The following is a 27,249-nucleotide window of genomic DNA, read 5'->3' on the forward strand; positions in this document are numbered from 1 at the left end:
CCGAAAACCATCTACAAATATTACCGGAAGATACCCCAAATGATCCCGAAAAAGTCCTCAAATGATACAGACGGTATCCCGGACGAATCCCGAAAACCATCTAGAAATGTTGCCGGAAGATACCCCAAATGATCCCGAAAAAGTCCTGAAATGATCCAGACGGGATCCCGAACAAATCCCGAAAACCATACATCTAGGTACCCCAAATGATCCCGAAAAAGTCTTGAAATGACCCCGACAGGATCCCGGACGAATACCGAAAACCATCCAGAAATGATGCCGGTGGGTACCCCAAAATGATCCCGAAATAGTCCCGAAATGACCCTAAAGGGATCCCGGAAACTATCCAGAAATGATGCCCGAAAGGTTTCCAAATGATCCCCAAATAGTCCCGAAATGACCCCGACGGGATCCCGGACAAATACCGAAAACCATCCAGAAATGATGCCGGTGGGTACCCCAAAATGATCCCGAAATGACCCTGAAGGGATCCCCGAGGGATCCCGGAAACTATCCAGAAATGATGCCGGAAAGGTGCCCAAATGATCCCCATATAGTCCCGAAATTACCCTGACAAGGTCCCGGATGGATCCCGAAAACCTTCCAGAATGATGGCGAAAGGGTCCCCAAATGACGGACGGACGGATCCCGAAAACCATCCAGAAATTACACCGGAAGGGTCTCGATATGACCCTAGCGGGATTACAAATAAGTTGAAGCTAATTATAAAACCGTGTTAATAAGGCAGCAGGCGCGTTGGAGCGAATGAAGAGTTACATAGAAACATACAGGTAAAGCTAATAAAAGCAATTGGTGGTGGGCGGATATCAGGAGGAGAAGGAGAGGATCACTGATCGTTTTCCAAAATTGTTTAGATCTCGATCTGTATGTGCCAAAAACTACTGATTTAGGAGAAAATTTATATTAAGTTATAACAATTTATAGATTTTACACCAGAGGGGTGATAAAGGGGGCGGGGGGACGGAGGGTGTCACTGCTCACTTTGTAAGCCCTCGACTTATTTGACCCCTTGAGTCTGTGATATTGGTGAAGGCCAGTATACGTAAAATTATAATGTGTAAAAATTATTAAAAAGTAATTGCTCGAAGGGGTCGTGGGTCCCCCACCCCTCTTTCCATGTTCGAAAAAAATTTCGCTAGTAGACTACTGTCTGTGTCCCAAATTTCATCAAAATCCGTGTAGCCATTCTGGCGTGTTTCAGTCGCAAAGACGAAAAAATATAATAATTAAATTATAACTGTTCCTAGGGGGCGGGGACCACGCCCCTTTTGAAAAATATATAGCTAGTAGATCCTTCTAGACTATTGGCTATATGTGTGCAAAATTTCATCCAAATCGGTCCAGCCGTTCTTGCGTGATTGAGTCACAAAGGCAAACGTCTGGACAAACATCCAAACATTCAAACATCCAAACTTTCCCATTTATAATATATACTAGCCTTTACCCGCGGCCCCGTCCGCAAGGAGAAAATGAAATATGTGGGCTATTCACGTTAGCCTGCTTATAAAGTTATCTGTTTAAAATTTTTTTTCTGTCTAATGCATTTTATTTTTGTAATTGAGTAAAAAAAAGAACTTTATGAGCTGATATCCTGATAGGATCCCAAAATGATAACGAAGTTATCCAGAAAAAGCCACGAAATGACCCCGACGCTATCGCGGACGGATCCCGAAAACCATCCAGAAACGCCCCGGAAGTGTTTCCAAAAGTTCCCGAAGTAGTCCCAAAAAAACCCGAAATGACAACGACACGATTCTAGACTTATCCAGATAACCACACAGAAATGATGCCTGAAGGGTACCAAATTGATCCCGAAATAGTCCCGAAAAAGTTCCGAAATTACCCTGACGGGCTCCCGGACGGATCTCAGAAACCATCCAGAAAATATCCAGGAAGGGTCCCTAAATTATCCCGACTAACTCCAGAAAAAGTTCCGAAATGGCTCCGAGGGGATCCACGATGGATCGCGAAAACCATACAGAAATGATTCCGGAAGGATTCCAAAATGATCCCGAAATAGTCCGGAATTGACCCAGATGGGATCCCGCACAGATCCAGAAATGATCCCGGAAGGGTGCAAAAACTATCCCGGAAAAGTAACAAAAAATCCCGAAATGGCTCCTACGGCATCCCGGACGGATCCAGAAATGATCTCGGAAGGGTCCCCAAATGATCTCAAAATGGTCCCGAAATGACCCTGATGGATCCGGCAAACCATCAAGAAATTATGCCGAAAGGGTCCCAAAATGATCCCGAAATAATACAGAAAAAGTCACGAAACGACCCCTAGAGGATCCCCAAATGATCCCGTATTAGCCCCGAAAAGGTCCCGAAATAACCCCGACGGGATCCCGGACAAATCCCGAAAACCATCCAGAAATGATGCCGAAAGGAATCCCAAATGATTCCGTAAAAGTCCCGCATTGATCCCGACGGGATCCCGAACGGATACCGAAAATCATCCAGAAGTGACGCCGGAAAGGTCCTCAAATGATCACCTAATAGTCCCGAAATGACCCTTAAGGGGTCATGGACGGATCCCATAAACCATCCAGAAATGATCCCGATATATTCCCGAAGAAGTCCCGAAATGACCCTGACGGGATCTCGAACGCACCCCTAAATGACCCTGACGGGATCCCGGACAGATCCCGAAATCCATCCAGAAATGATCTTGGGAGGGACCCCAAATGATCCCGAAAAAGTCCCGCAATGATTCCGAGGGGATCCTGATCGGATACCGATAACCATCCAGAAGTGATGCCGGAGAGGTCCTCAAATGATCACCTAATACCAAAATGACCCTGACGGCATCCCGGACTGATCCCAAAATCCATCCAGAAATGATCTTGGGAAGGTCCCAAAATTATCCCGAAATAGTCTCGGAAAAGTTCAGAAATTACGCTGACGGGTTCCCGGACGAATCCTGAAAGCCATCTCTAAATGATCCCGAAAAAGTCCCGAAATGACCCTGACTGGACCCCGAAAGGATCCCGAAAACTATCCAGAAATGATGCCGGAAATGTCCTCAAATGATCACCTAATAGTTCCGAAAAGACCCTGACGGGATCCCGAACGGATCCCGACAACTATCTAGAAATGATGCCGAAAGGGCCCGCAAATGATCCCGTATTAGTCGAGAAAAAGTCCCGAAACGAACCCGACGGGATGCCGGACGAATCCCAAAAACCAGCCAGAAATGATGCCGGAAGGGACACCAAATGATCCCGAAAAAGTCCCGCAATAATTCCGACGGGATCCTGAGCGGATAGCGAAAACCATCCAGAAGTGATGCCGAAAAGGTCCTCAAATGATCACCTAATAGTCCCAAAATGACCCTGACGGCATCCCGGACAGATCCCGAAATCCATCCAGAAATGATCTTGGGAGGGTCCCAAAATTATCCCGAAATAGTCTGGGAAAAGTCCAGAAATTACCCTGACGGATACCGGACGAATCCTGAAAACCAATCTTAAATGATGCCGAAAAAGTCCCGAAATGACCCTGATGGGACCCGGAAAGGATCCCGAAAACTAACCAGAAATGATGCCGGAAAGGTCCTCAAATGATCTCCCAATAGTTCCGAAAAGACCCTGGCGGGATCCCGAACGGATCCCGACAACTATCCAGAAATGATACCGAAAGGGCCCGCAAATGATCCCGTATTAGTCGAGAAAAAGTCCCGCAATTATTCCGACGGGAATCTGAACGGATACCGAAAACCATCCAGAAATGATTTTGGAAGGGACCCCAATGATCCCGAAAAAGTCCCGCAATTATTCCGACGGGAATCTGAACGGATACCGAAAACCATCCAGAAGTGATGCCGGAACGGTCCTCAAATGCTCACCTAATAGTCCCAAAATGACCCTGAGGGCATCCCGGACAAATCCCGAAATCCATCCAGAAATGATCTTGGGAAGGTCCCAAAATGATCCCGAAATAGTCTCGGAAAAGTCCAGAAATTACCCTGACGGGTTCCCGGACGAATCCTGAAAGCCATCCTTAAATGATCCCGAAAAAGCCCCGAAATGACCCTGACGGGATCCCGAAAGGATTCCAAAAACTATCCAGAAATGATGCCGGAAAGGTCCTCAAATGATCCCCTAATAGTCTCGAAATGACCGTGACGGGATCCCGAACGGATCCCGACAACTATCCAGAAATTATGCCGAAAGGGTCCGCAAATGATCCCGTATTAGTCGAGAAAAAGTCCCGAAATGACCCCGACGGAATCCCGGACGAATCCCAAAAACCATCCAGAAATGATGTCGGTAGGTATCCCAAATGATCCCGAAATAATCCCGAAATGACCTCGTCGGCATCCCGGACGGATACCGAAAATTATCCAGAAATGATGCCGGAAAGGTCCACAAATGATCCCCTAATAGTCCCGAAATTACCCTGATGGGATCCCGGACGGATCCCGAAAACCATCCAGAAATGATGCCGGAAGAGCCCCCAAATGATCCCGAAAAAGTCCCCAAATGACCACGACGATATCCCGGACGGATCCCGAAAACCATCCAGAAATGATGCCGGAAGAGCCCCCAAAATATCCCGAAAAAGTCCCCAAATGACCCCGACGAGATCCCGCACGGATCCCGAAAACCATCCAGAAATGATGCCGGAAGTGCCCCAAATGATCCCGAAAAAGTCCCCAAATGACCCCGACATACTCCAGAAAAGGTTCCGAAATGGCTCCGAGGGAATCAACGACGGATCGCGAAAACCATACAGAAATGATTCCGGAAGGATCCCAAAATGATCCCGAAATAGTCCGGAAATGACCCAGATGGGATCCCGCACAGATCCAGAAATGATCCCGGAAGGGTCCAAAAACTATCCCGGAAAAGTAACAAAAAATCCCGAAATGGCTCCTACGGCATCCCGGACGGATCCAGAAATGATCTCGGAAGGGTCCCCAAATGATCCCAAAATGGTCCCGAAATGACCCTGATGGATCCGGCAAACCATCAAGAAATTATGCCGGAAGGGTCCCCAAATGATCCCGAAATAAAACAGAAAAAGTCACGAAACGAGCCCTAGAGGATCCCCAAACGATCCCGTATTAGCCCCAAAAAAGTCCCAAAATGACCCTGACGGGATCCCGAAAGGATTCCGAAAACAATACAAAAATGATGCCGGAAAGGTCCTCAAATGATCCCCTAATAGTCCCGAAATGACCTCGTCGGCATCCCGGACGGATCCCGAAAATTATCCAGAAATGATGCCGGAAAGGTTCCCAAATGATCCCCTAATAGTCCCGAAATTACCCTAATGGGATCCCGGACGGATCCCGAAAACCATCCAGAAATGATGCCGAAAGGTTTCCCAAATGATCCCGTATTAGTCGCGAAAAAGTCCCGAAATGACCCCGACGGGATCCCGGACGGATCCCGAAAACCATCCAGAAATGATGCCGAAAGGGTTCCCAAATGATCCCGTATTAGTCGCGAAAAAGTCCCGAAATGACCCCGACGGGATCCCGGACGGATCCCGAAAACCATCCAGAAATGATGCCGGATGAGCCCCAAAATGATCCCGAAAAAGTCCCCAAATGACCCCGACGAGATCCCGGACGGATCCCGAAAACCATCCAGAAATGATGCCGGAAGAGCCCTCAAATGATCCCGAAAAAGTCCCCATATGACCCCGACGAGATCCCGCACGGATCCCGAAAACCATCCAGAAAAGATGCCGAAAGGGTTCCCAAATGATCCCGTATTAGTCGCGAAAAAGTCCCGAAATGACCCCGACGGGATCCCGGACGGATCCCGAAAACCATCCAGAAATGATGCCGGATGAGCCCCAAAATGATCCCGAAAAAGTCCCCAAATGACCCCGACGAGATCCCGGACGGATCCCGAAAACCATCCAGAAATGATGCCGGAAGAGCCCCCAAATGATCCCGAAAAAGTCCCCAAATGACCCCGACGATATCCCGGACGGATCCCGAAAACCATCCAGAAATGATGCCGGAAGAGCCCTCAAATGATCCCGAAAAAGTCCCCATATGACCCCGACGAGATCCCGCACGGATCCCGAAAACCATCCAGAAATGATGCCGGAAGGGTCCCCAAATGATCGCGAAATAGTCCCGAAATGATTCCGGAATAGTCCCGAAAATGTTCCAAAATAACCCCGACAGGATCCCGGACGGATCCCGTAAACTATACAGAAATGATCCCGGAAGGGTCCCAAAATGATCCCGAAATAGTCCCGAAAAAGTCCCGAAATTACCCCGGGGTAATCCCGGACCGATCCCGAAAACCATCCAGAAATGATCCCGGAAGGGTCTCGATATGACCCTTACGGGATTACAAATAAGGTGAAGCTAATTATAAAACCATGTTAATAAGGCAGCAGGCGCATTGGAGCGAATAAAAAGTTAGATAGAAACATACAGGTAAAGCTAATAAAAGCGTGCTAATAAAAACAATTGATGGAGGGCGGATGGCGGGAGTAGAGGAGAGGACCACTGATCGTTCCTCCAAAATTGTCTAGATCTCGTTCTGTATGTACCAGATACCAAAAACTATTGATTTAGGAGAAAATTTAGATTGAGTTATAACAATTTATGGATTTTACACCAGAGGGGGAGATAAAGGGGGGCGGGCGGAGGGTGTCACTGCTTACTTTGTAAGCCCTCGACTAATTTGACCCCTTGAGTCTGTGATATTGGTGAAGGCCAGTATACGTAAAGTTATAATGTGTAAAAATTATGAAAAATAATTTCTCGAAGGGTCGTGGGACCCCCACCCCTCTTTCCATGTTCGAAAAAAATTTCGCTAGTAGACTACTGTCTGTGTCCCAAATTTCATCAAAATCCGTGTAGCCATTCTGGCGTGATTCAGTCGCAAAGACGAAAAAATATAATTAAATTATAACTGTTCCTAGGGGGCGGGGACCACGCCCCTTTTGAAAAATATATAGCTAGTAGATCCTTCTAGACTATTGGCTATATGTGTGCAAAATTTCATCCAAATCGGTCCAGCCGTTCTTGCGTTATTGAGTCACAAAGACAAACGTCTGGACAAACATCCAAACATCCAAACATCCAAACATCAAAACATCTAAACATCCAAACATCCAAACAACTTAACATCCAAACTTTCCCATTTATAATATACTAGCCTTTACCCGCGGCCCCGTCCGCAAGGAGAAAATGAAATATGTGGGCTATTCACGTTAGCCTGCTTATAAAGTTATCTGTTTAAAATTTTTTTTCTGTCTAATGCATTTTATTTTTGTAATTGAGTAAAAAAAAGAACTTTATGAGCTGATATCCTGATAGGATCCCAAAATGATAACGAAATTATCCAGAAAAAGCCACGAAATGACCCCGACGCTATCGCGGACGGATCCCGAAAACCATCCAGAAACGCCCCGGAAGTGTTTCCAAAAGTTCCCGAAGTAGTCCCAAAAAAACCCGAAATTACAACGACACGATTCTAGACTTATCCAGATAACCACACAGAAATGATGCCTGAAGGGTACCAAATTGATCCCGAAATAGTCCCGAAAAAGTTCCGAAATTACCCTGACGGGCTCCCGGACGGATCTCAGAAACCATCCAGAAAATATCCAGGAAGGGTCCCTAAATTATCCCGACTAACTCCAGAAAAAGTTCCGAAATGGCTCCGAGGGGATCCACGATGGATCGCGAAAACCATACAGAAATGATTCCGGAAGGATTCCAAAATGATCCCGAAATAGTCCGGAATTGACCCAAATGGGATCCCGCACAGATCCAGAAATGATCCCGGAAGGGTGCAAAAGCTATCCCGGAAAAGTAACAAAAAATCCCGAAATGGCTCCTACGGCATCCCGGACGGATCCAGAAATGATCTCGGAAGGGTCCCCAAATGATCCCAAAATGGTCCCGAAATGACCCTGATGGATCCGGCAAACCATCAAGAAATTATGCCGAAAGGGTCCCAAAATGATCCCGAAATAATACAGAAAAAGTCACGAAACGACCCCTAGAGGATCCCCAAATGATCCCGTATTAGCCCCGAAAAGGTCCCGAAATAACCCCGACGGGATCCCGGACAAATCCCGAAAACCATCCAGAAATGATGCCGAAAGGAATCCCAAATGATTCCGTAAAAGTCCCGCATTGATTCCGACGGGATCCCGAACGGATACCGAAAATCATCCAGAAGTGACGCCGGGAAGGTCCTCAAATGATCACCTAATAGTCCCGAAATGACCCTTAAGGGGTCATGGACGGATCCCATAAACCATCCAGAAATGATCCCGATATATTCCCGAAGAAGTCCCGAGATGACCCTGACGGGATCTCGAACGCACCCCTAAATGACCCTGACGGGATCCCGGACAGATCCCGAAATCCATCCAGAAATGATCTTGGGAGGGACCCCAAATGATCCCGAAAAAGTCCCGCAATGATTCCGAGGGGATCCTGATCGGATACCGATAACCATCCAGAAGTGATGCCGGAAAGGTCCTCAAATGATCACCTAATACCAAAATGACCCTGACGGCATCCCGGACTGATCCCAAAATCCATCCAGAAATGATCTTGGGAAGGTCCCAAAATTATCCCGAAATAGTCTCGGAAAAGTTCAGAAATTACACTGACGGGTTCCCGGACGAATCCTGAAAGCCATCTCTAAATGATCCCGAAAAAGTCCCGAAATGACCCTGACTGGACCCCGAAAGGATCCCGAAAACTATCCAGAAATGATGCCGGAAATGTCCTCAAATGATCACCTAATAGTTCCGAAAAGACCCTGACGGGATCCCGAACGGATCCCGACAACTATCTAGAAATGATGCCGAAAGGGCCCGCAAATGATCCCGTATTAGTCGAGAAAAAGTCCCGAAACGAACCCGACGGGATGCCGGACGAATCCCAAAAACCAGCCAGAAATGATGCCGGAAGGGACACCAAATGATCCCGAAAAAGTCCCGCAATAATTCCGACGGGATCCTGAGCGGATAGCGAAAACCATCCAGAAGTGATGCCGAAAAGGTCCTCAAATGATCACCTAATAGTCCCAAAATGACCCTGACGGCATCCCGGACAGATCCCGAAATCCATCCAGAAATGATCTTGGGAGGGTCCCAAAATCATCCCGAAATAGTCTGGGAAAAGTCCAGAAATTACCCTGACGGATACCGGACGAATCCTGAAAACCAATCTTAAATGATGCCGAAAAAGTCCCGAAATGACCCCGATGGGACCCGGAAAGGATCCCGAAAACTAACCAGAAATGATGCCGGAAAGGTCCTCGAATGATCTCCCAATAGTTCCGAAAAGACCCTGGAGGGATCCCGAACGGATCCCGACAACTATCCAGAAATGATACCGAAAGGGCCCGCAAATGATCCCGTATTAGTCGAGAAAAAGTCCCGAAATGACCCCGACGGGATGCCGGACGAATCCCAAAAACCATCCAGAAATGATTTTGGAAGGGACCCCAATGATCCCGAAAAAGTCCGGCAATTATTCCGACGGGAATCTGAACGGATACCGAAAACCATCCAGAAGTGATGCCGGAACGGTCCTCAAATGCTCACCTAATAGTCCCAAAATGACCCTGAGGGCATCCCGGACAAATCCCGAAATCCATCCAGAAATGATCTTGGGAAGGTCCCAAAATGATCCCGAAATAGTCTCGGAAAAGTCCAGAAATTACCCTGACGGGTTCCCGGACGAATCCTGAAAGCCATCCTTAAATGATCCCGAAAAAGCCCCGAAATGACCCTGACGGGATCCCGAACGGATTCCAAAAACTATCCAGAAATGATGCCGGAAAGGTCCTCAAATGATCCCCTAATAGTCCCGAAATGACCGTGACGGGATCCCGAACGGATCCCGACAACTATCCAGAAATTATGCCGAAAGGGTCCGCAAATGATCCCGTATTAGTCGAGAAAAAGTCCCGAAATGACCCCGACGGGATCCCGGACGAATCCCAAAAACCATCCAGAAATGATGTCGGTAGGTATCCCAAATGATCCCGAAATGACCTCGTCGGCATCCCGGACGGATACCGAAAATTATCCAGAAATGATGCCGGAAAGGTCCACAAATGATCCCCTAATAGTCCCGAAATTACCCTGATGGGATCCCGGACGGATCCCGAAAACCATCCAGAAATGATGCCGGAAGAGCCCCCAAATGATCCCGAAAAAGTCCCCAAATGACCACGACGATATCCCGGACGGATCCCGAAAACCATCCAGAAATGATGCCGGAAGAGCCCCCAAATGATCCCGAAAAAGTCCCCAAATGACCCCGACGAGATCCCGCACGGATCCCGAAAACCATCCAGAAATGATGCCGGAAGTGCCCCAAATGATCCCGAAAAAGTCCCCAAATGACCCCGACATACTCCAGAAAAGGTTCCGAAATGGCTCCGAGGGAATCAACGACGGATCGCGAAAACCATACAGAAATGATTCCGGAAGGATCCCAAAATGATCCCGAAATAGTCCGGAAATGACCCAGATGGGATCCCGCACAGATCCAGAAATGATCCCGGAAGGGTCCAAAAACTATTCCGGAAAAGTAACAAAAAATCCCGAAATGGCTCCTACGGCATCCCGGACGGATCCAGAAATGATCTCGGAAGGGTCCCCAAATGATCCCAAAATGGTCCCGAAATGACCCTGATGGATCCGGCAAACCATCAAGAAATTATGCCGGAAGGGTCCCCAAATGATCCCGAAATAAAACAGAAAAAGTCACGAAACGACCCCTAGAGGATCCCCAAATGATCCCGTGTTAGCCCCAAAAAAGTCCCAAAATGACCCTGACGGGATCCCGAAAGGATTCCGAAAACAATACAGAAATGATGCCGGAAAGGTCCTCAAATGATCCCCTAATAGTCCCGAAATGACCTCGTCGGCATCCCGGACGGATCCCGAAAATTATCCAGAAATGATGCCGGAAAGGTTCCCAAATGATCCCCTAATAGTCCCGAAATTACCCTAATGGGATCCCGGACGGATCCCGAAAACCATCCAGAAATGATGCCGAAAGGGTTCCCAAATGATCCCGTATTAGTCGCGAAAAAGTCCCGAAATGACCCCGACGGGATCCCGGACGGATCCCGAAAACCATCCAGAAATGATGCCGAAAGGGTTCCCAAATGATCCCGTATTAGTCGCGAAAAAGTCCCGAAATGACCCCGACGGGATCCCGGACGGATCCCGAAAACCATCCAGAAATGATGCCGGATGAGCCCCAAAATGATCCCGAAAAAGTCCCCAAATGACCCCGACGAGATCCCGGACGGATCCCGAAAACCATCCAGAAATGATGCCGGAAGAGCCCCCAAATGATCCCGAAAAAGTCCCCAAATGACCCCGACGATATCCCGGACGGATCCCGAAAACCATCCAGAAATGATGCCGGAAGAGCCCTCAAATGATCCCGAAAAAGTCCCCATATGACCCCGACGAGATCCCGCACGGATCCCGAAAACCATCCAGAAATGATGCCGGAAGGGTCCCCAAATGATCGCGAAATAGTCCCGAAATGATTCCGGAATAGTCCCGAAAATGTTCCAAAATAACCCCGACAGGATCCCGGACGGATCCCGTAAACTATACAGAAATGATCCCGGAAGGGTCCCAAAATGATCCCGAAATAGTCCCGAAAAAGTCCCGAAATTACCCCGGCGTAATCCCGGACCGATCCCGAAAACCATCCAGAAATGATCCCGGAAGGGTCTCGATATGACCCTTACGGGATTACAAATAAGGTGAAGCTAATTATAAAACCATGTTAATAAGGCAGCAGGCGCATTGGAGCGAATAAAAAGTTAGATAGAAACATACAGGTAAAGCTAATAAAAGCGTGCTAATAAAAACAATTGATGGAGGGCGGATGGCGGGAGTAGAGGAGAGGACCACTGATCGTTCCTCCAAAATTGTCTAGATCTCGTTCTGTATGTACCAGATACCAAAAACTATTGATTTAGGAGAAAATTTAGATTGAGTTATAACAATTTATGGATTTTACACCAGAGGGGGTGATAAAGGGGGGCGGGCGGAGGGTGTCACTGCTTACTTTGTAAGCCCTCGACTTATTTGACCCCTTGAGTCTGTGATATTGGTGAAGGCCAGTATACGTAAAGTTATAATGTGTAAAAATTATGAAAAATAATTTCTCGAAGGGTCGTGGGACCCCCACCCCTCTTTCCATGTTCGAAAAAAATTTCGCTAGTAGACTACTGTCTGTGTCCCAAATTTCATCAAAATCCGTGTAGCCATTCTGGCGTGATTCAGTCACAAAGACGAAAAAATATAATAATTAAATTATAACTGTTCCTAGGGGGCGGGGACCACGCCCCTTTTGAAAAATATATAGCTAGTAGATCCTTCTAGACTATTGGCTATATGTGTGCAAAATTTCATCCAAATCGGTCCAGCCGTTCTTGCGTTATTGAGTCACAAAGACAAACGTCTGGACAAACATCCAAACATCCAAACATCCAAACATCTAAACATCCAAACATCCAAACATCTTAACATCCAAACTTTCCCATTTATAATATATATTAGATATATATTAGATATTAGATTAGGTTAATCGCTCTCCACCTTTATATTGTAACGAATTTGCTGCAATTCCCCTTACTTGCAATTTTCTGCCAACGTTCGTATCGCTAAACTGTTGAATAAATAACTCCAATATTGAATAATGGAAAAATGGCCTTTACTAAAGTACTTCACAATAACACTTATACTTTGCAACTAGTTGGCTTAATAACCAAACTGACTGATAGCTTAAATGAAGCTAAACTATTGCCCGACAGATAGCGTGCTTAGCTGAAACTGCTCGTAGCGCCTCTACCGCTGGTGCTTTTATACTCTGTGATTTCCTCGTGGCATCTTCTAGGCGCTTCCAGAATTTACTTAAGTCACCGCCATATAGTTATAACTACAGATGCACGTATATAGCTTCTCATATGCTTGTATTTGTGAGCGACACTTCCACAATTACAATTGCATACTTTTGGGAGCATCTCAGATATCTGCATGTGTTTGTGCATCTCTTCTCTGCTGCGTGTACGTACATATGTATGTGTAGACATAATAATTTATACGTTTATGTAGATACAAGTGACTGTCTGCTTCATTGTTGTTTTGACTTCATTTACTTAGCATCAGACTAGGGATGTGAGTATCACTTAGTGTCACTCATATTCGCCACAATATTTTTATTTCTCATAAATATTTTTACAATGTAAGTTCAGCAAGAATATGTCTTTGTATAAGGACACATTTTTCGGTGATTTTTGTCCATTTATATAAAGGAAGTGCTTACATTTTTTTTATTTTCTATTTTAGTTCTAGGTGGAAAGGAATAGTGCGTTATTTATTGAAAAACTTACTTTTATTAATTCAGAATGCATACAATACTTGTTGTGAATTTAATGGAAGTGTTATCTTGGAGAAACTTTCGACTACCGAACACTGCGCAGAGTTTTGCTGCCTTAATAAAATTCATAATTCATACAAAATATACCATCAATTAAAATAATGTAGATATCTCAGTTCCAGCGCAACGAATCGAAAATTTGTTAAGTTCCTTAATTCCTAGTCTAGCACAAACTAGAATTCATTTATAAATCGTTTGGAAGTTTCCCTCTGTTCTGTAAGTATTTTCTAAATATCTCTAAGTATCTCTATTTCAGGCGCATTAAGTAGAATATTTAATGCTAAGTATTTAATCTTCATTTGGCTCTAAGCTTTGTTCAAGGTTTCAGGTCTCTAGCTCATATGGAAGCTATTTACAACTGAACCGCAAAATTTTCCTAATTCGGTCGAGATTTCTAAATATCTCGATCCGTACACCACCTATCGGAATTTTCTCCCGTTTTATGTATTGTCACCGACTTCTCAACTACGTATGCAGATTGTAGCTCAATGGGAAGTCTCTTAAAAATTAATCGAGAGACTCTCCCGTTCCGTAGGATTTTTATACTCAGTTGAGCAGAGCTCACAGAGTATATTAAGTTTGTTTGGATAACGGTTGGTTGTACATATATATAATGGAATCGAGATAGATATAGACTTCTATCAAAATAATCAGGATCGAAAAAAAATTTGATTGAGCCATGTCCGTCCGTCCGTCCGTCCGTTAACACGATAACTTGAGTAAATTTTGAGGTATCTTGATGAAATTTGGTATGTAGGTTCCTGAGCACTCATCTCAGATCGCTATTTAAAATGAACGATATCGGACTATAACCACGCCCACTTTTTCGATATCGAAAATTTCGAAAAACCGAAAAAGTGCGATAATTCATTACAAAAGACAGATAAAGCGACGAAACTTGGTAGATGAGTTGAACTTATGACGCAAAATAGAAAATTAGTAAAATTTTGGACAATGGGCGTGGCACCGCCCACTTTTAAAAGAAGGTAATTTAAAACTTTTGCAAGCTGTAATTTGGCAGTCGTTGAAGATATCATGATGAAATTTGGCAGGAACGTTACTCCTATTACTATATGTACGCTTAATAAAAATTAGCAAAATCGGAGAAGGACCACGCCCACTTAAAAAAAAAAAAATTTTTTTAAGTAAAATTTTAACAAAAAATTTAATATCTTTACAGTATATAAGTAAATTATGTCAACATTCAACTCCAGTAATGATATGGTGCAACAAAATACAAAAATAAAAGAAAATTTTAAAATGGGCGTGGCTCCGCCCTTTTTCATTTAATTTGACTAGGATACTTTTAACGCCATAAGTCGAACAAAAATTAACCAATCCTTTTCAAATTTGGTAGGGGCATAGATTTTATGACGTTAACTCTTTTCTGTGAAAATGGGCGAAATCGGTTGATGCCACGCCCAGTTTTTATACACAGTCGTCCGTCTGTCCTTCCGCACGGCCGTTAACACGATAACTTGAGCAAAAATCGACATATCTTTAATGAACTTAGTTCACGTGCTTACTTGAACTCACTTTATCTTGGTATGAAAAATGAACGAAATCCGACTATGACCACGCCCACTTTTTCGATATCGAAAATTACGAAAAATGAAAAAAATGCCATAATTCTATACCAAATACGAAAAAAGGGATGAAACATGGTAAGGTAATGGGATTGTTTTATTGACGCGAAATATAGAAAAAACTTTATAAAATGGTTGTGACATCTACCATATTAAGTAGAAGAAAATGAAAAAGTTCTGCAGGGCGAAATAAAAAACCCTTAAAATCTTGACAGGTATTACATATATAAATAAATTAGCGGTATCCAACAGATGATGTTCTGGGTCACCCTGGTCCACATTTTGGTCGATATCTGGAAAACGCCTTCACATATACAACTACCACCACTCCCTTTTAAAACTATCATTAATACCTTTAATTTGATACCCATATCGTACAAACATATTCTAAAGTCACCCCTGGTCCACCTTTATGGCGATATCTCGAAAAGGCGAACACCTATAGAACGAAGGCCCACTCCCTTTTAAAAATACTCATTAACACCTTTCATTTGATACCCATATCGTACTAACAAAGTCTAGAGTCACCCCTGGTCCACCTTTATGGCGATATTTCGAAACGGCATCCACCTATAGAACTAAGGCCCACTCCCTTTTAAAATACTCACTAACACCATTCGTTTGATGCCCATATTGTACAAACAAATTCTAGGGTCACCCCTGGTCCATCTTTGTGGCGATATCTCGAAACGGCGTCCACCTATGGAACTAAGGATTACTCCATTTTAAAATACTCATTAACACCTTTCATTTGATACCCATATCGTACAAACGCATTCTAGAGTCACCCCTGGTCCACCTTTATGGCGATATCTCGAAAAGGCGACCACCTATACAACAGCCACCACTCCCTTTTAAAACCCTCATTAATACCTTTAATTTGATACCCATATCGTACAAACACATTCTAGAGTCAACCCTGGTCCACCTTTATGGCGATATCTCGAACTAAGCCCCACGCCCTTTTAAAATACTCATTAACACCTTTCATTTGATACCCATATCGTACAAACATTTTCTAAAGTCATCCCTGGTCCACCTTTATGGCGATATCTCGAAAAGGCGAACACCTATAGAACGAAGGCCCACTCCCTTTTAAAAATACTCATTAACACCTTCATTTAGTACCCATATCGTACTAACAAAGTCTAGAGTCACCCCTGGTCCACCTTTATGGCGATATCTCGAAACGGCGTCCACCTATGGAACTAAGGATTACTCCCTTTTAAAATGCTCATTAACACCTTTCATTTGATACCCATATCGTACAAACGCATTCTAGAGTCACCCCTAGTCCACCTTTATGGCGATATCTCGAAACGGCGACCACCTATACAACAACCACCACTCCCTTTTAAAACCCTCATTAATACCTTTAATTTGATACCCATATCGTACAAACACGTTCTTGAGTCAACCCTGATCCACCTTTATGGCTATATCCCTAAATGGCGTCAACCTATAGAACTATGGCCCGCTCCCTCATAAAATACTCTTTAATGCCTTTCATTTGATACACATGTCATACAAACACATTCCAGGGTTTCCCTCGGTTCATTTTCCTACATGGTTATTTTCCCTTATGTTGTCATCATAGCTCTCAACTGAGTATGTAATGTTCGGTTACACTCGAACTTAACCTTCCTTACTTGTTCTTAAACTGTCATCGGCCTCTGAATTCAGTTTAAAATTTCAAGTTTCTAGCTGATCGAGAAGTTACTTAAAAGCCGGTTTCAAATTTCCAAATTCTTACTAATTATTTCTATCCGTGCGCCACCTAACGGAAATTTTTTCCTTTTGTTCCTTCGTCACGGTGTCTAACCTATTTCTGAAGTTTCATGTTTGTAGCTCAAAGAGAACTTACTTAAAAATCGATTGCAAGATTTGTATTGAATATGCGGACACACATTCAACCGACTTAATATAATCGAAATAAAAATGAGTTTGATCGACGAAATTTTATAGAAATTGCCACTGCTATTTTTGTGGTCGTTACTGTATGTAAAAATTAATTAAATTCCTAGGCAAGCGAATTATTTTCATCAACAACAAAAACTTCCCTGAACTACAATTTTTTAATTTTTGATTAAATAATTTTAAGGAAAATAAATTTCGCAATGCGCTTTAAACTAATTCTGTACATTTTGAAACAAAGTTTACTACCAGCCATTTCTTCCTCCCGTGTTTGCTTTAACCATTTACGTCACATTAACTGTTTTATGTTTGTGGAAAATTCCGTGTAAAAGTTGCAATATTGTTTATTGTTTTAATTTAGTGCATCATTTTCTTCTTATTTTGGCAGTTTGGCTGTTGTTGTAGTTAGAGATAGAAATGTCGAAAACGATGCAGTGTTCACATCCACAGAAAGTTTATTTCACCGAAAATTTTGTGCATTTTCCCAAATAGAAAACTTTTGATTGTAAAACTTTTGCCTGAAAGCTTTGAATTTAATTTGTTTTTGATTTTGTTATTTCTTGTTCAAATAAATGCAACTCCCTACGAAAAGTGCAAACGATAAATGAAGCTGGCGAAATGACAGAAAAAATATTTAAATTTTTTTAAATTAAATAAAACCGCTGCGGGAAAATTGTCAGCTTTGCAATGTATTTCAAGGGGTTTGTTAGCGGAACTACTACTCAGAGAGTATACAAACCCATTAAATAATTATTTTAACTTTTTGCCGAAATCGTAACATTGCGCCTAAAGACTTTACAGAAATCGGAAACGATTTCTCGTCGAAATACAGCAGCGAGTAGCATTGGCAATTTTTATAAAATTTCGTCAATTAAATTCTTTTTTTATTTTCGTCAATTTTAGGAAAAACATCTATATATTGTTTAAATGAAACTATGCAAATCAATGCCCAAAACGTTTCCGAAAAAATCGAGAAATTTTTTTTACAAAAGTTTCGATTTTATCTTTGGATTTCTCTGAGGTTTTTTTTTCGTAGTAGTAGTTTTGTAGCGCATTCAATTCTAATCAAGCATCGACCACTTTTCCCGAAGGGAGCTTTATATTTTCTTCCATAAGAGGGGCGTATAGCTTAATTGTTACATCGAAGAAAATCGTAAGCATCAATGCAAATTTTGAGAGACAGCAATATCACTTGCTTTTTTTAGACCAAAATTTATTGAACTCTTAACACATGTTACCCCTCTGACTCAGTTATAAGCAGCGTCGAAAATTCGCTTAGTGCTAACTCACTGAGGGCACACCGCCTTTGGCGTTGGTGTCATGGTGTCAACACCACAAAAAATGTGCCAATACCCAGGTTTAAGGAATACCCCTGAATGTCGATCTGTGCTTAGAGAACTCGATTATGGTGTCGAGCGAGCAGCCCTGAAATCTGCTGCAGGGAATATTCGCACAGTAGACCTTTTTTATTCAAATATTTCTTGGTGTAAACCAAGGGTGTTCAAGGTATTTGACTGACGCAAAGCGACAACATCATCAATAAAAAGTACAACAACTTCATTCCCGGAATGGCAACAAATAAATTGAATTATACTGCAACTTTCTTTCATTCGTTTGCATCGTAAAAGGAACTATTGCAATTTCAAACTAAAAATCATTTGAAATTTAAATGATCGTGTGGCATGTTGGCAACAACGCAATTCAAAATTAAAGTTTATTTGAATTTCAAAGCGTGCTGTGACTATTTTCTGTTGTTGTCGGGAGCTAGGCGGAGCCAAATTGATTTTGTTGGGGGCCATACGGAGCCAGAAGAACTACAGCCCTACTACCCTTGGTGTAAACTTGTTACCATCTATAGATTTTTTATATTCTTGTATTAGTAAACTATTAATGTTTATACGAAAATAGTAATAAAACATTACTTTTATTTTTTCTTTCAGGTTTTCCCCATTTTTCTTACGAGGCATTATTGGATTATGCTTTTTGAGGATTTGACATAGATTTGAAAATATCATAATGTTGCACTTAAACACACGTCGTCGCGGAGTATTTTTATCTCCATAAACTTTTCAAGTAAAAATTAAAATTTTAGTAACCAATTGAAAATTGTTAAAATTTAAAGTAAGCTAAAATTAAGTAAAATATTTAAACCACAAATTTCGCTAAGCACTTCTAGTCAAATTAAGAAAGTTATATTTATAAATTAAATTAAATTAGTAGGAAAGGCAATAGAAAAGCGTAAACCAAAGAAAAGATATAAAGAGAGAGAAAAGGAAGCATTTTTGGAGTAGGTTATTGAAAAAGTAAGGAGTTAAACAAAAAGAAAAGTTTGGTAAAAAAATGCCCTATAATCGTGACACATCGTGCGCTCAGGCCGACAAATTGAGCGGCATCGAGGAGGAGAGCGATTTGTATGAGGGCTTTGCGCCGCACGTCGATACTGCAGAAATAAAAAGTTTGGATTTCTATACACAAAAGTCGACAAGTGGTAAGTGTATTTAAATATAATTCTCTTTTTAATTTACATTTTTAATTATATCAGAAAAATATGCTGTTTTAGCTGCGTCATTCGCGTGCAGGTGTGATTTGCTGAAGAAATATGTCAAATTAATTTGTTGAGACTTTGTTGCCCATTCAGTGGGTTTTTGTTTGTTTTTCGCAAATATACTTCGTAAGAAAAGTGTAAAAAATGTTTAATTCCAATTAGAGTATAAGTAAAAATTTCTTTTAGCACAATGAATTCACCATCATTAATTTCTATTTTAGTTTACATCAAAATTTGTAAGCCTTATACATAAGTTTATATTTGGCATGTTTGTTTCAAAAATAAAAAAATCTAAAATACTACTATACATGATTGTAAACTGTTAGTGCCTGTGCACAACAACAACTAGCAAGGAAAATAAATTGTCAAAATTCGATTCATGTTGAAAATAATTATGTCAAGTGTTTACATAGCCACAATTATTTTTTATTTGAATAATAACATTTCACCATTCAAAAGTTTTCAAATTTCTAATTTCAAATATTTATTTCAATATTCGTTTCTGTCGAATAAACTAAGTGAAATTTGCAATGTGAATCGTTGTTATAATAAACAAATGTCTTGGCTAATAAATAAATATATACTAGCCTTAAGTCGCGGTTATGTGCGCACAAAGAAAATAAAACATGCATTTTTTTTATTGAAAATTTTAAGTTTTTGTATTGGTTTGTGGATAGTTCTCACATGTTCACCGCGGCCACCGTGGTGTGATGGTAGCGTGCTCCGCCTACCACGCCGAAGATCACGCCTGGGCAAAGCAACAACAAAATGTTAGAAACAAGTTATTTTCAATTGGAAGAAAATTCTTCTAAGCGGAGCCGCCCCTCGGCAGTGTTTGGCAAGCACTCGCGAGTGTTTTTCTGCAATGGAAAGCTCTCAGTGAAAACTCATCAGCCTCTTGCAGATGCCGTTCGGAGTCGGCATAAAATCAGTAGGTCCCGTTCTGCCATTTGTAGGAAAAATTAAAAGGAGCACGGTGCAAATCGGAATGGCGCCTTACATTTTTTATTTTTTATCCCGGAATGATCCGAAGATGGCGAAGAAACGATCTCGAAATCATTCCAAAATGATTACAAATATAATAATACCGAATACTATTTCCATATGACCCCAAAATGGTTCCAAAATCTACCAAAATGATCCCTAATGCAATCGCGAAATCGTCCCGAATTGTCCCCGAAAACCGAAATGTTACCGAAACAGTCGAAAATAAATGCGAATTGATCCGACAATGATCTCGAAAATAATTGGAAGTGGTCCCGAAATGGTCCTAAATCAATCCCGGAACCTTATAGAAATGGTTCGAAAATTATACCAATATAAGCCCGAATCAATGCCGAAATAAACTGGAGTTGATTTTCAAATTATGCCAAAAGGATTCCATAATTATCCGAAGCTGGCGACAAAATGGTTTTAAAATGACAAGTAAAGTAACAAAATCAACTAGAAAATATTCCGAACTTGTTCTAAAAATAAGCCCGAAATAATTCCAAATGGATTAGGAAATAATTCCGAAATTATCCCGAAGTGATTTTATAAGGATTCCGTAATGATTTCAAAACTGTCACGAAGTGATTCCGAAAAGGGTCCGGGATCAATCCCCTCATGCTTCAAAAACCATGAACCTTCAACAAAACTTGATGGTGTCTCAGTGCTTACACCAGGACCTATATGAAAAATACACCAACCATCATTAAGGTAGATCAACTGGCTCAAAGTCATAATTACTTATGAAACCTTTTCTTGAGCGAGGGTTGAGAAAGGTCGCACTGTTCAATGTTCCAAAACTGCTTCGATCTCGATAATATTTGGTGATTACCGCAAATTATTTGAACATATCTCTTCTATTTGTATTAAAAAAAGCGGAAGGCCGTAATTGTATTAGGGCCGCAAACTCTTAAAAACTCCGCATACCCTTATATATTATATCTGCTTCGATAAGCAACTGCTGAGATATTCAACTTCATAGACCACCTTCGCCCCTTCTAGATAAAAATCACATCCACACCCAGCTAACTCATCGTACACGTCGTTCTCCCAGCTAACTCATCGTACACGTCGTTCTCCCGTATTTTATAGCCATGCCCCTGGAAATAAATAAATTTTATGTCGACTCGTTGCACAACCGTTGACTAATCAATCAGGCTCGATTTTACAACTGCTGAGGGTCCGAAAAGACGGGCTGCTATCCGCGATCCGACATTAGTGTACATATTTGAGATAGAACACCGCCTTTGCATTCCTCTTCCACGGCTATACTATGACTTGATTTAATTTCTAGCTGGGCGCATTTTATAGTAAGACGATGTATCGCGTTTATAAATAGGGCCTAATATATAAAACGCATAGAGAGATTGCTTCCCATCGAAGATAACCGTAGTCTTGCCCAAGTTGAGGAGTGCAGCCACGGTAAATAATTTGCTCCCAAGGAATTGATTTATCCCATAGACCGTTTTATGAACCACAGCCTTCGTTGAGTGATTAAGAAAAGTTCTATCAAAGTCCGGCTAAGTTCAGAGCATACAATTAGGTAATCCCAGAAGTTTAAATCGCTGATGCATGGCAAGCAAGAATACCCAGTGTAATATTCGAGAATTGCATAAGACTACTACTGAAAGATCTTATTGTTATTTGTTTCTAGGCGAAGACCTTCTCTTGAATGCATTCCGTTTGTAAAACGTCTTTTATAACAGATATTTTTTGAAGGTAAACCTTTTACTATTCTTTCAGTGGAGGAGCTCCAATTTCACACTGATGAACTACAAATTGATTGCGCCATATTTCTAATAAGTTTACTTCAAAATATATGTAGATTAGTAATCGATACAGATAGACAGTCGATTTATAGTAAATAACTTAATTTATGCTAACAAATATGTGGCTCTTTTACACAGCCACAGCAACACCGCTTAACCGACGAGATCAAAATTAATAATAAGCATTTTTTCTGGATTCGTTAAGGTTTCGTTCAGAACCTTGTCTGGAGCTTAAATGCAGCAGTTAGGGGTGTTTTCTGAACATTATCGGATTCTGTTTAATTACTAATGACCTTTTGACGGCTTGACAACAAACCGGTCAAAATACCGATAACGAACCGATAACACAATGGTGACTCGTCGATAATAAATCGGTGAATGCGTTTGTAACAGTTCAACCACCGTAGGAGTGCGGGCTCTAACCCCACTCCCGGGAGAAAAGGATTTGAAAATATTTAGAAGGTATAATCGAAACAGCTGTCGCCTTGTCCGTTATGATGTCACGTTGGTTAAATTTTCCCCAAATTATTAAATAAAGTAAATCGATAACTTTTCGATAACAAATTTATAACTACGTCCCTAAAACAGAATGTGGGTATCTGCATTCTTACTGAAACTGACATATTGAACTTAACTTGTTTGTAGCATTCGAAAATATGCTGCTTTTTTTGTTGAAAATTAGTATTTTAGACTACTTTTGATGTGATCTTTCAAACAAGAACTCTTTAGACGCAAGTTTTACGTTTTTGTAATTGACAAATCTTCGGAAAAAACTATGATAATTCGTCTTTACCTCGACGATAGTACGAAAAGAAGTCGAAAAGAAATGCATAACACGCCAATAGCCCAAAGATAACAATCCGACAAACGGGGGTTACCTATAACAAACCCGTAATACTTCGACAACAAATCGTTGACACGTTGCCCGGGTTCGACTCGGTGTCCTTTCCTCCCACCACTCTCAAACAAAACCCCTACACATTTCCTAAACTTACCGAAATTAATCCTTAAGATATCTACAGCGGTCGTCTCTCATTTCTTTATTTCTACAAAATTTGAGCCCGAATTTTAAATCATGCATCGCTTTAAGCAATTTTTGAAACTTTTTTGTCTAAATAGGAAACTGTCAATTTCCATATGTTTTTTTTTAAGTTTTTCAGTTTGAAGTTGAAACTCTTTCGAACAATAAGTCTTAAATCTTAGAATTGTAAAATAAAACCAATAAAGTTTCAGAAATCTAAAAACATAAACTTTAATACACGTATGGCTCTTAAACGAACCCAGAGTTTATACTTGGAGCTGAAAATTTTGAAAATTAAAATTTGCTGCAAGTCATAAATTCTTTCTTTTGTTATATATAAGAGCTGTTATGATATATTTTCTTACAAAGATGTGATAGTTGAGTAGGCAGAGCAAGCTACTAGAATACGTTGCTCGTCGCACAGTGGCGCCTCTGCCGTTAAAGCATGGCAAAAATCAATATGTGGCTCTTTTACACAGCCTAAAGGACTACAGACTTAAGTACAGGTATGTATGTACAGTAGCTAACAGAAAAATAGCTGTGAAATTTCTATGAATTTTGTAACTAACACTGTGCAAACCAATCGAAAAAAAAGTTTTCGAAAAATTTAAATGTTCGCAAATTTTTTGCAAAAGTTTCGAACTTAAATTTTTTGAGCTCCAGGTTTTGTATAGTGAAAGAAAGAACAAGTTACAGATCTCTCAAAATTCGCATAGATTTCTGACATTTGCTTTTCCGAAGAATATTTTAGATTATCCTCCATACGAAGTGTGAAACCTTTTTTTTGTGTATAGTTATCGAGGGATAAAAAACTGCACACGCAAAAAAATTCAGAGAACTTCAAATAGAAAGGTCGAGGAAACCAAAACGTGTTTGTTATTGGCTGGTACAATTTCAGTTACGAAATTCCTAAAAGTTTAAGTCATAAAATAACGAAAATGAAAAAAAAACTAAACTGACCAAATTTGAAAAAGATGGCCATGCTTTTTTTCTGCTCGCTGCTATATGTACAAATAGCTATATTGTGTACTTCAGATTGTTGTTTTTCATGGTCGCTACTATCTTGCGATCTTTGTTTGTAAACATGTATGATTTTTATGATCAAACAATAAAAACAAAATCAAGTGGTCATAGTGGTCATGTGGTACTCGTATCAGTGGTGAAGGTTACCTGTTTATTAGGGCCAATATGTTTAAAACGATCAAGAGTACTCATATAAAAAAACATCACTTTTACAGTAGTTAAATAATTTCACTTGAAAAACATAAACTAAATAAATATACAATGTAGCTCATCTGAATAGGTTCAAAATTTTTCCAGAGTGTTTCTAAAATTTAAAACATCATCTCTCTCAAAGCTTGTGTCCCACATATTCGTGTTTAATTCGCACTTAAGCGAAAATTCTATGCTCCTATTTTGTCCACAATTCATACTACTCACAAAAATTTTGCTTTTTTTGTGTTTGAACCTCTGCTGGGTTTGTCACCTTTGCTGTTTTATTAAAGCTATGCAAATCTTTTAACCTATTTGGATGTAGGGCAGTGTAAATACACTAAATGACAAGGTGCATCCCTTATACTTAATCCATTTGAAAACGATTTTTTTATGGTTTTTTTTTTTAAATAAAACTTTGTGTTACTGAAATGACATTTTATGAACCGGAAAGTGCTAATAAGTTGTTTGGATGTAGAACCAATAATTTTTTCATTTTTTTATGTGAACATACGTGCAAAAATAGATTCAATGAAATATTTATTGCCCTGTTGTAGCTTATAAATATTTATAATTTACATGTGTTAAATAATTAATTTTTTTATTAGTTAAGTATAAACAGCGCACAAATTTAGATTGCGTGTATACCGAGAAAACTTTTGAATTTGGCGCCAGTGCCACTTGGATATCAGAAAAAGAAAAATCACACTTTCATCTAACTTTATGCTTATTTTTGTTTATCCTAAATTATCGCAGCAACGATTATTTTCATTTATTAACCAATTTTTGTATAATTTTTATATTAGTTTGCATTGTATTGCTGTATCACATGATCAAACATTTGTCAGTCCCTCTAGTGGATATATAAAGTTGATTTTGTACAAACATGGACTGTAGTACGTCACAGATATTTTGTTGTTATAAGAAATTGAGTAAACGATTTTAATTTTTTGAATAGTCGTATCATGTTTGAAACTTTTCTTGAATATTTATTTACTTACACTTGAGATGTTACACTAAATGGCTGACATCCAAGTGGGCGTGAGCTATCAGAACTTAAGATAATTTTTATTTACTAGGGGACTCATGTAACCGTATAAATACCTTATAACGTGTGTAAACGTATAAATTTATCTAGTGCGTAAACGAGCTGTCAAATTTTGTATGAAAAATCATTTACACAATTTGTATAAATTTACGCGCACATTTCATTGTGTAAACGCGGTAAACTCAAAGGAATGCAACCTTTTCATCAGAAATATCCAACATCACCAAGTAAAGGCGTTTTAGTTTTGATTTTTCACTTAATCTTGGCATTTTTTAATTTGTATAACAATCAAAAAAATTTTGTTTGCCAATAATACAGCTGATAAACAATTAAGTTTATCAAGGGTATTACTAGGTGCGTCCATATAACAGCGTGTGTAAATGGATATAATTTTACACCTTATAAGTTTATATGCTTTCATGAGTCCCCCTACTATTTTACATTGGTTGCTAGAGTACATGTATCTCAAGTAATTTTTTCTTAAAGATTTTTTGCTAACTAGCTGAGTGAAATCTTGTCCATGTTTTTCTATGGAGACTCAAAAAATTAAAAATTTATTTAAATTTTTTCATTTCTCTAATACCCCAAATCGTTAATATTAGCCGAGTTTTTTACATGTATATACATCTACATTTGCGGGTAAAAAACGCTTATCATCACTTAGATAATGTTTAGGAGACCCATCTAGCGGCAGTGGATAATAACTAGCTACAGAACGGGGTTGTACCGAATAGCGGAGACACACACCTCTGTTGGCCATAGTGTATAACCTATAGCTGAATCGGTTGCGGTGAATAGTGGACACAATCAACATTTGTAGAGGTAAAATATAGACACACATTTCAGTTGCATGTCAGTATAATGTGTATTGAAATTTAGGAGTACTAATTTTCTGCGCAGCAATTTCAGAAGTGTAGATAAAGTTATGTACTTGGCAGTTCATATAAAGTTTAAGTGCATATGTATATAGATGTAAAAAAACACATATTATTGTTGGCGATACCACATATGCCACAGTAAGAAAAGGTTAAGAGGCATTGCACAATGTTTAACCCATTTTCTACCGCTGTTGCGTTTTCGCAACAGAAACTTCGAGACTTTAAAACTTATGAAATAAAAAGTGTTTGTTAGTTTTTCGACTTTACAATAAAGTTTGGACTTTGGTCTTTACAGATATGGTTTAAATTTGTATTACCTTGGTCTTGTATCCATTTACCACATGTTTGAAAAATGTCTTAAAAATAATGATTTTTTTATGTTGTTGGCTGAGTAAAAAGAAAAAAATAAAAATCTAGTTTAGTTTCAAGTTTTTATAAAAAAAAACCTGAAATTTATATGTTTGTCAAACTTCTGCCCATTCAGCCTTTGTTTTCTATTTAAAATCAGCTGTTAAAAGTAGGTGTTGCGAAAACGCAACGCTGGCTAAAACGATGCATTTGACATTTAGCTTTTTATGACATTTTATTTGGCGCGAAAATTGATGTTTATATTAGTTTGATATAACATTAGCCTATTGTGCAAAGGAAAATTTAAGGAAAGACACTTCGGAGAACTTTTTCATCGTTTTTGGTAAATATTGTGGGTATTTAGTTTTATTTTTTGCTGGTATTTTGGTTAGCTTTTTAATATATTTATTAGAAAACAATGAATCGTCAGCGTTTTTTAACAATTGAGCAAATTGAATCCTATTACTAATACATCAGTGAGGATGAAGGTGCAGAAA

The 27,249-nt window shown here is 40.3% G+C and overlaps 1 protein-coding gene across 7 annotated transcripts in view; it reads left to right on the forward strand.

The window, feature by feature from the left end:
* The window catches only part of sky (GTPase-activating protein skywalker), a 424,014-nt gene that overhangs the window by 176,816 nt on the left and 219,949 nt on the right, over positions 1–27,249 (forward strand). For 5 of the 7 annotated variants that reach the window (XM_067766885.1, XM_067766884.1, XM_067766890.1 and 2 more), the window contains one exon: positions 18,885–19,432. The exons of 1 other annotated variant lie outside the window; for it this stretch is intronic. In XM_067766885.1, coding sequence (XP_067622986.1) covers positions 19,285–19,432 — 148 coding nt within the window. In that variant the 5' untranslated portion in view covers positions 18,885–19,284. The remainder of the gene's footprint in view (positions 1–18,884; positions 19,433–27,249) is intronic. One more of the 7 variants, XM_067766886.1, reaches the window with a different exon arrangement.

This window comes from Eurosta solidaginis, chromosome 2 (genome assembly GCF_040869045.1).
Source record: "Eurosta solidaginis isolate ZX-2024a chromosome 2, ASM4086904v1, whole genome shotgun sequence".
Classification (NCBI taxonomy): domain Eukaryota; kingdom Metazoa; phylum Arthropoda; class Insecta; order Diptera; family Tephritidae; genus Eurosta; species Eurosta solidaginis.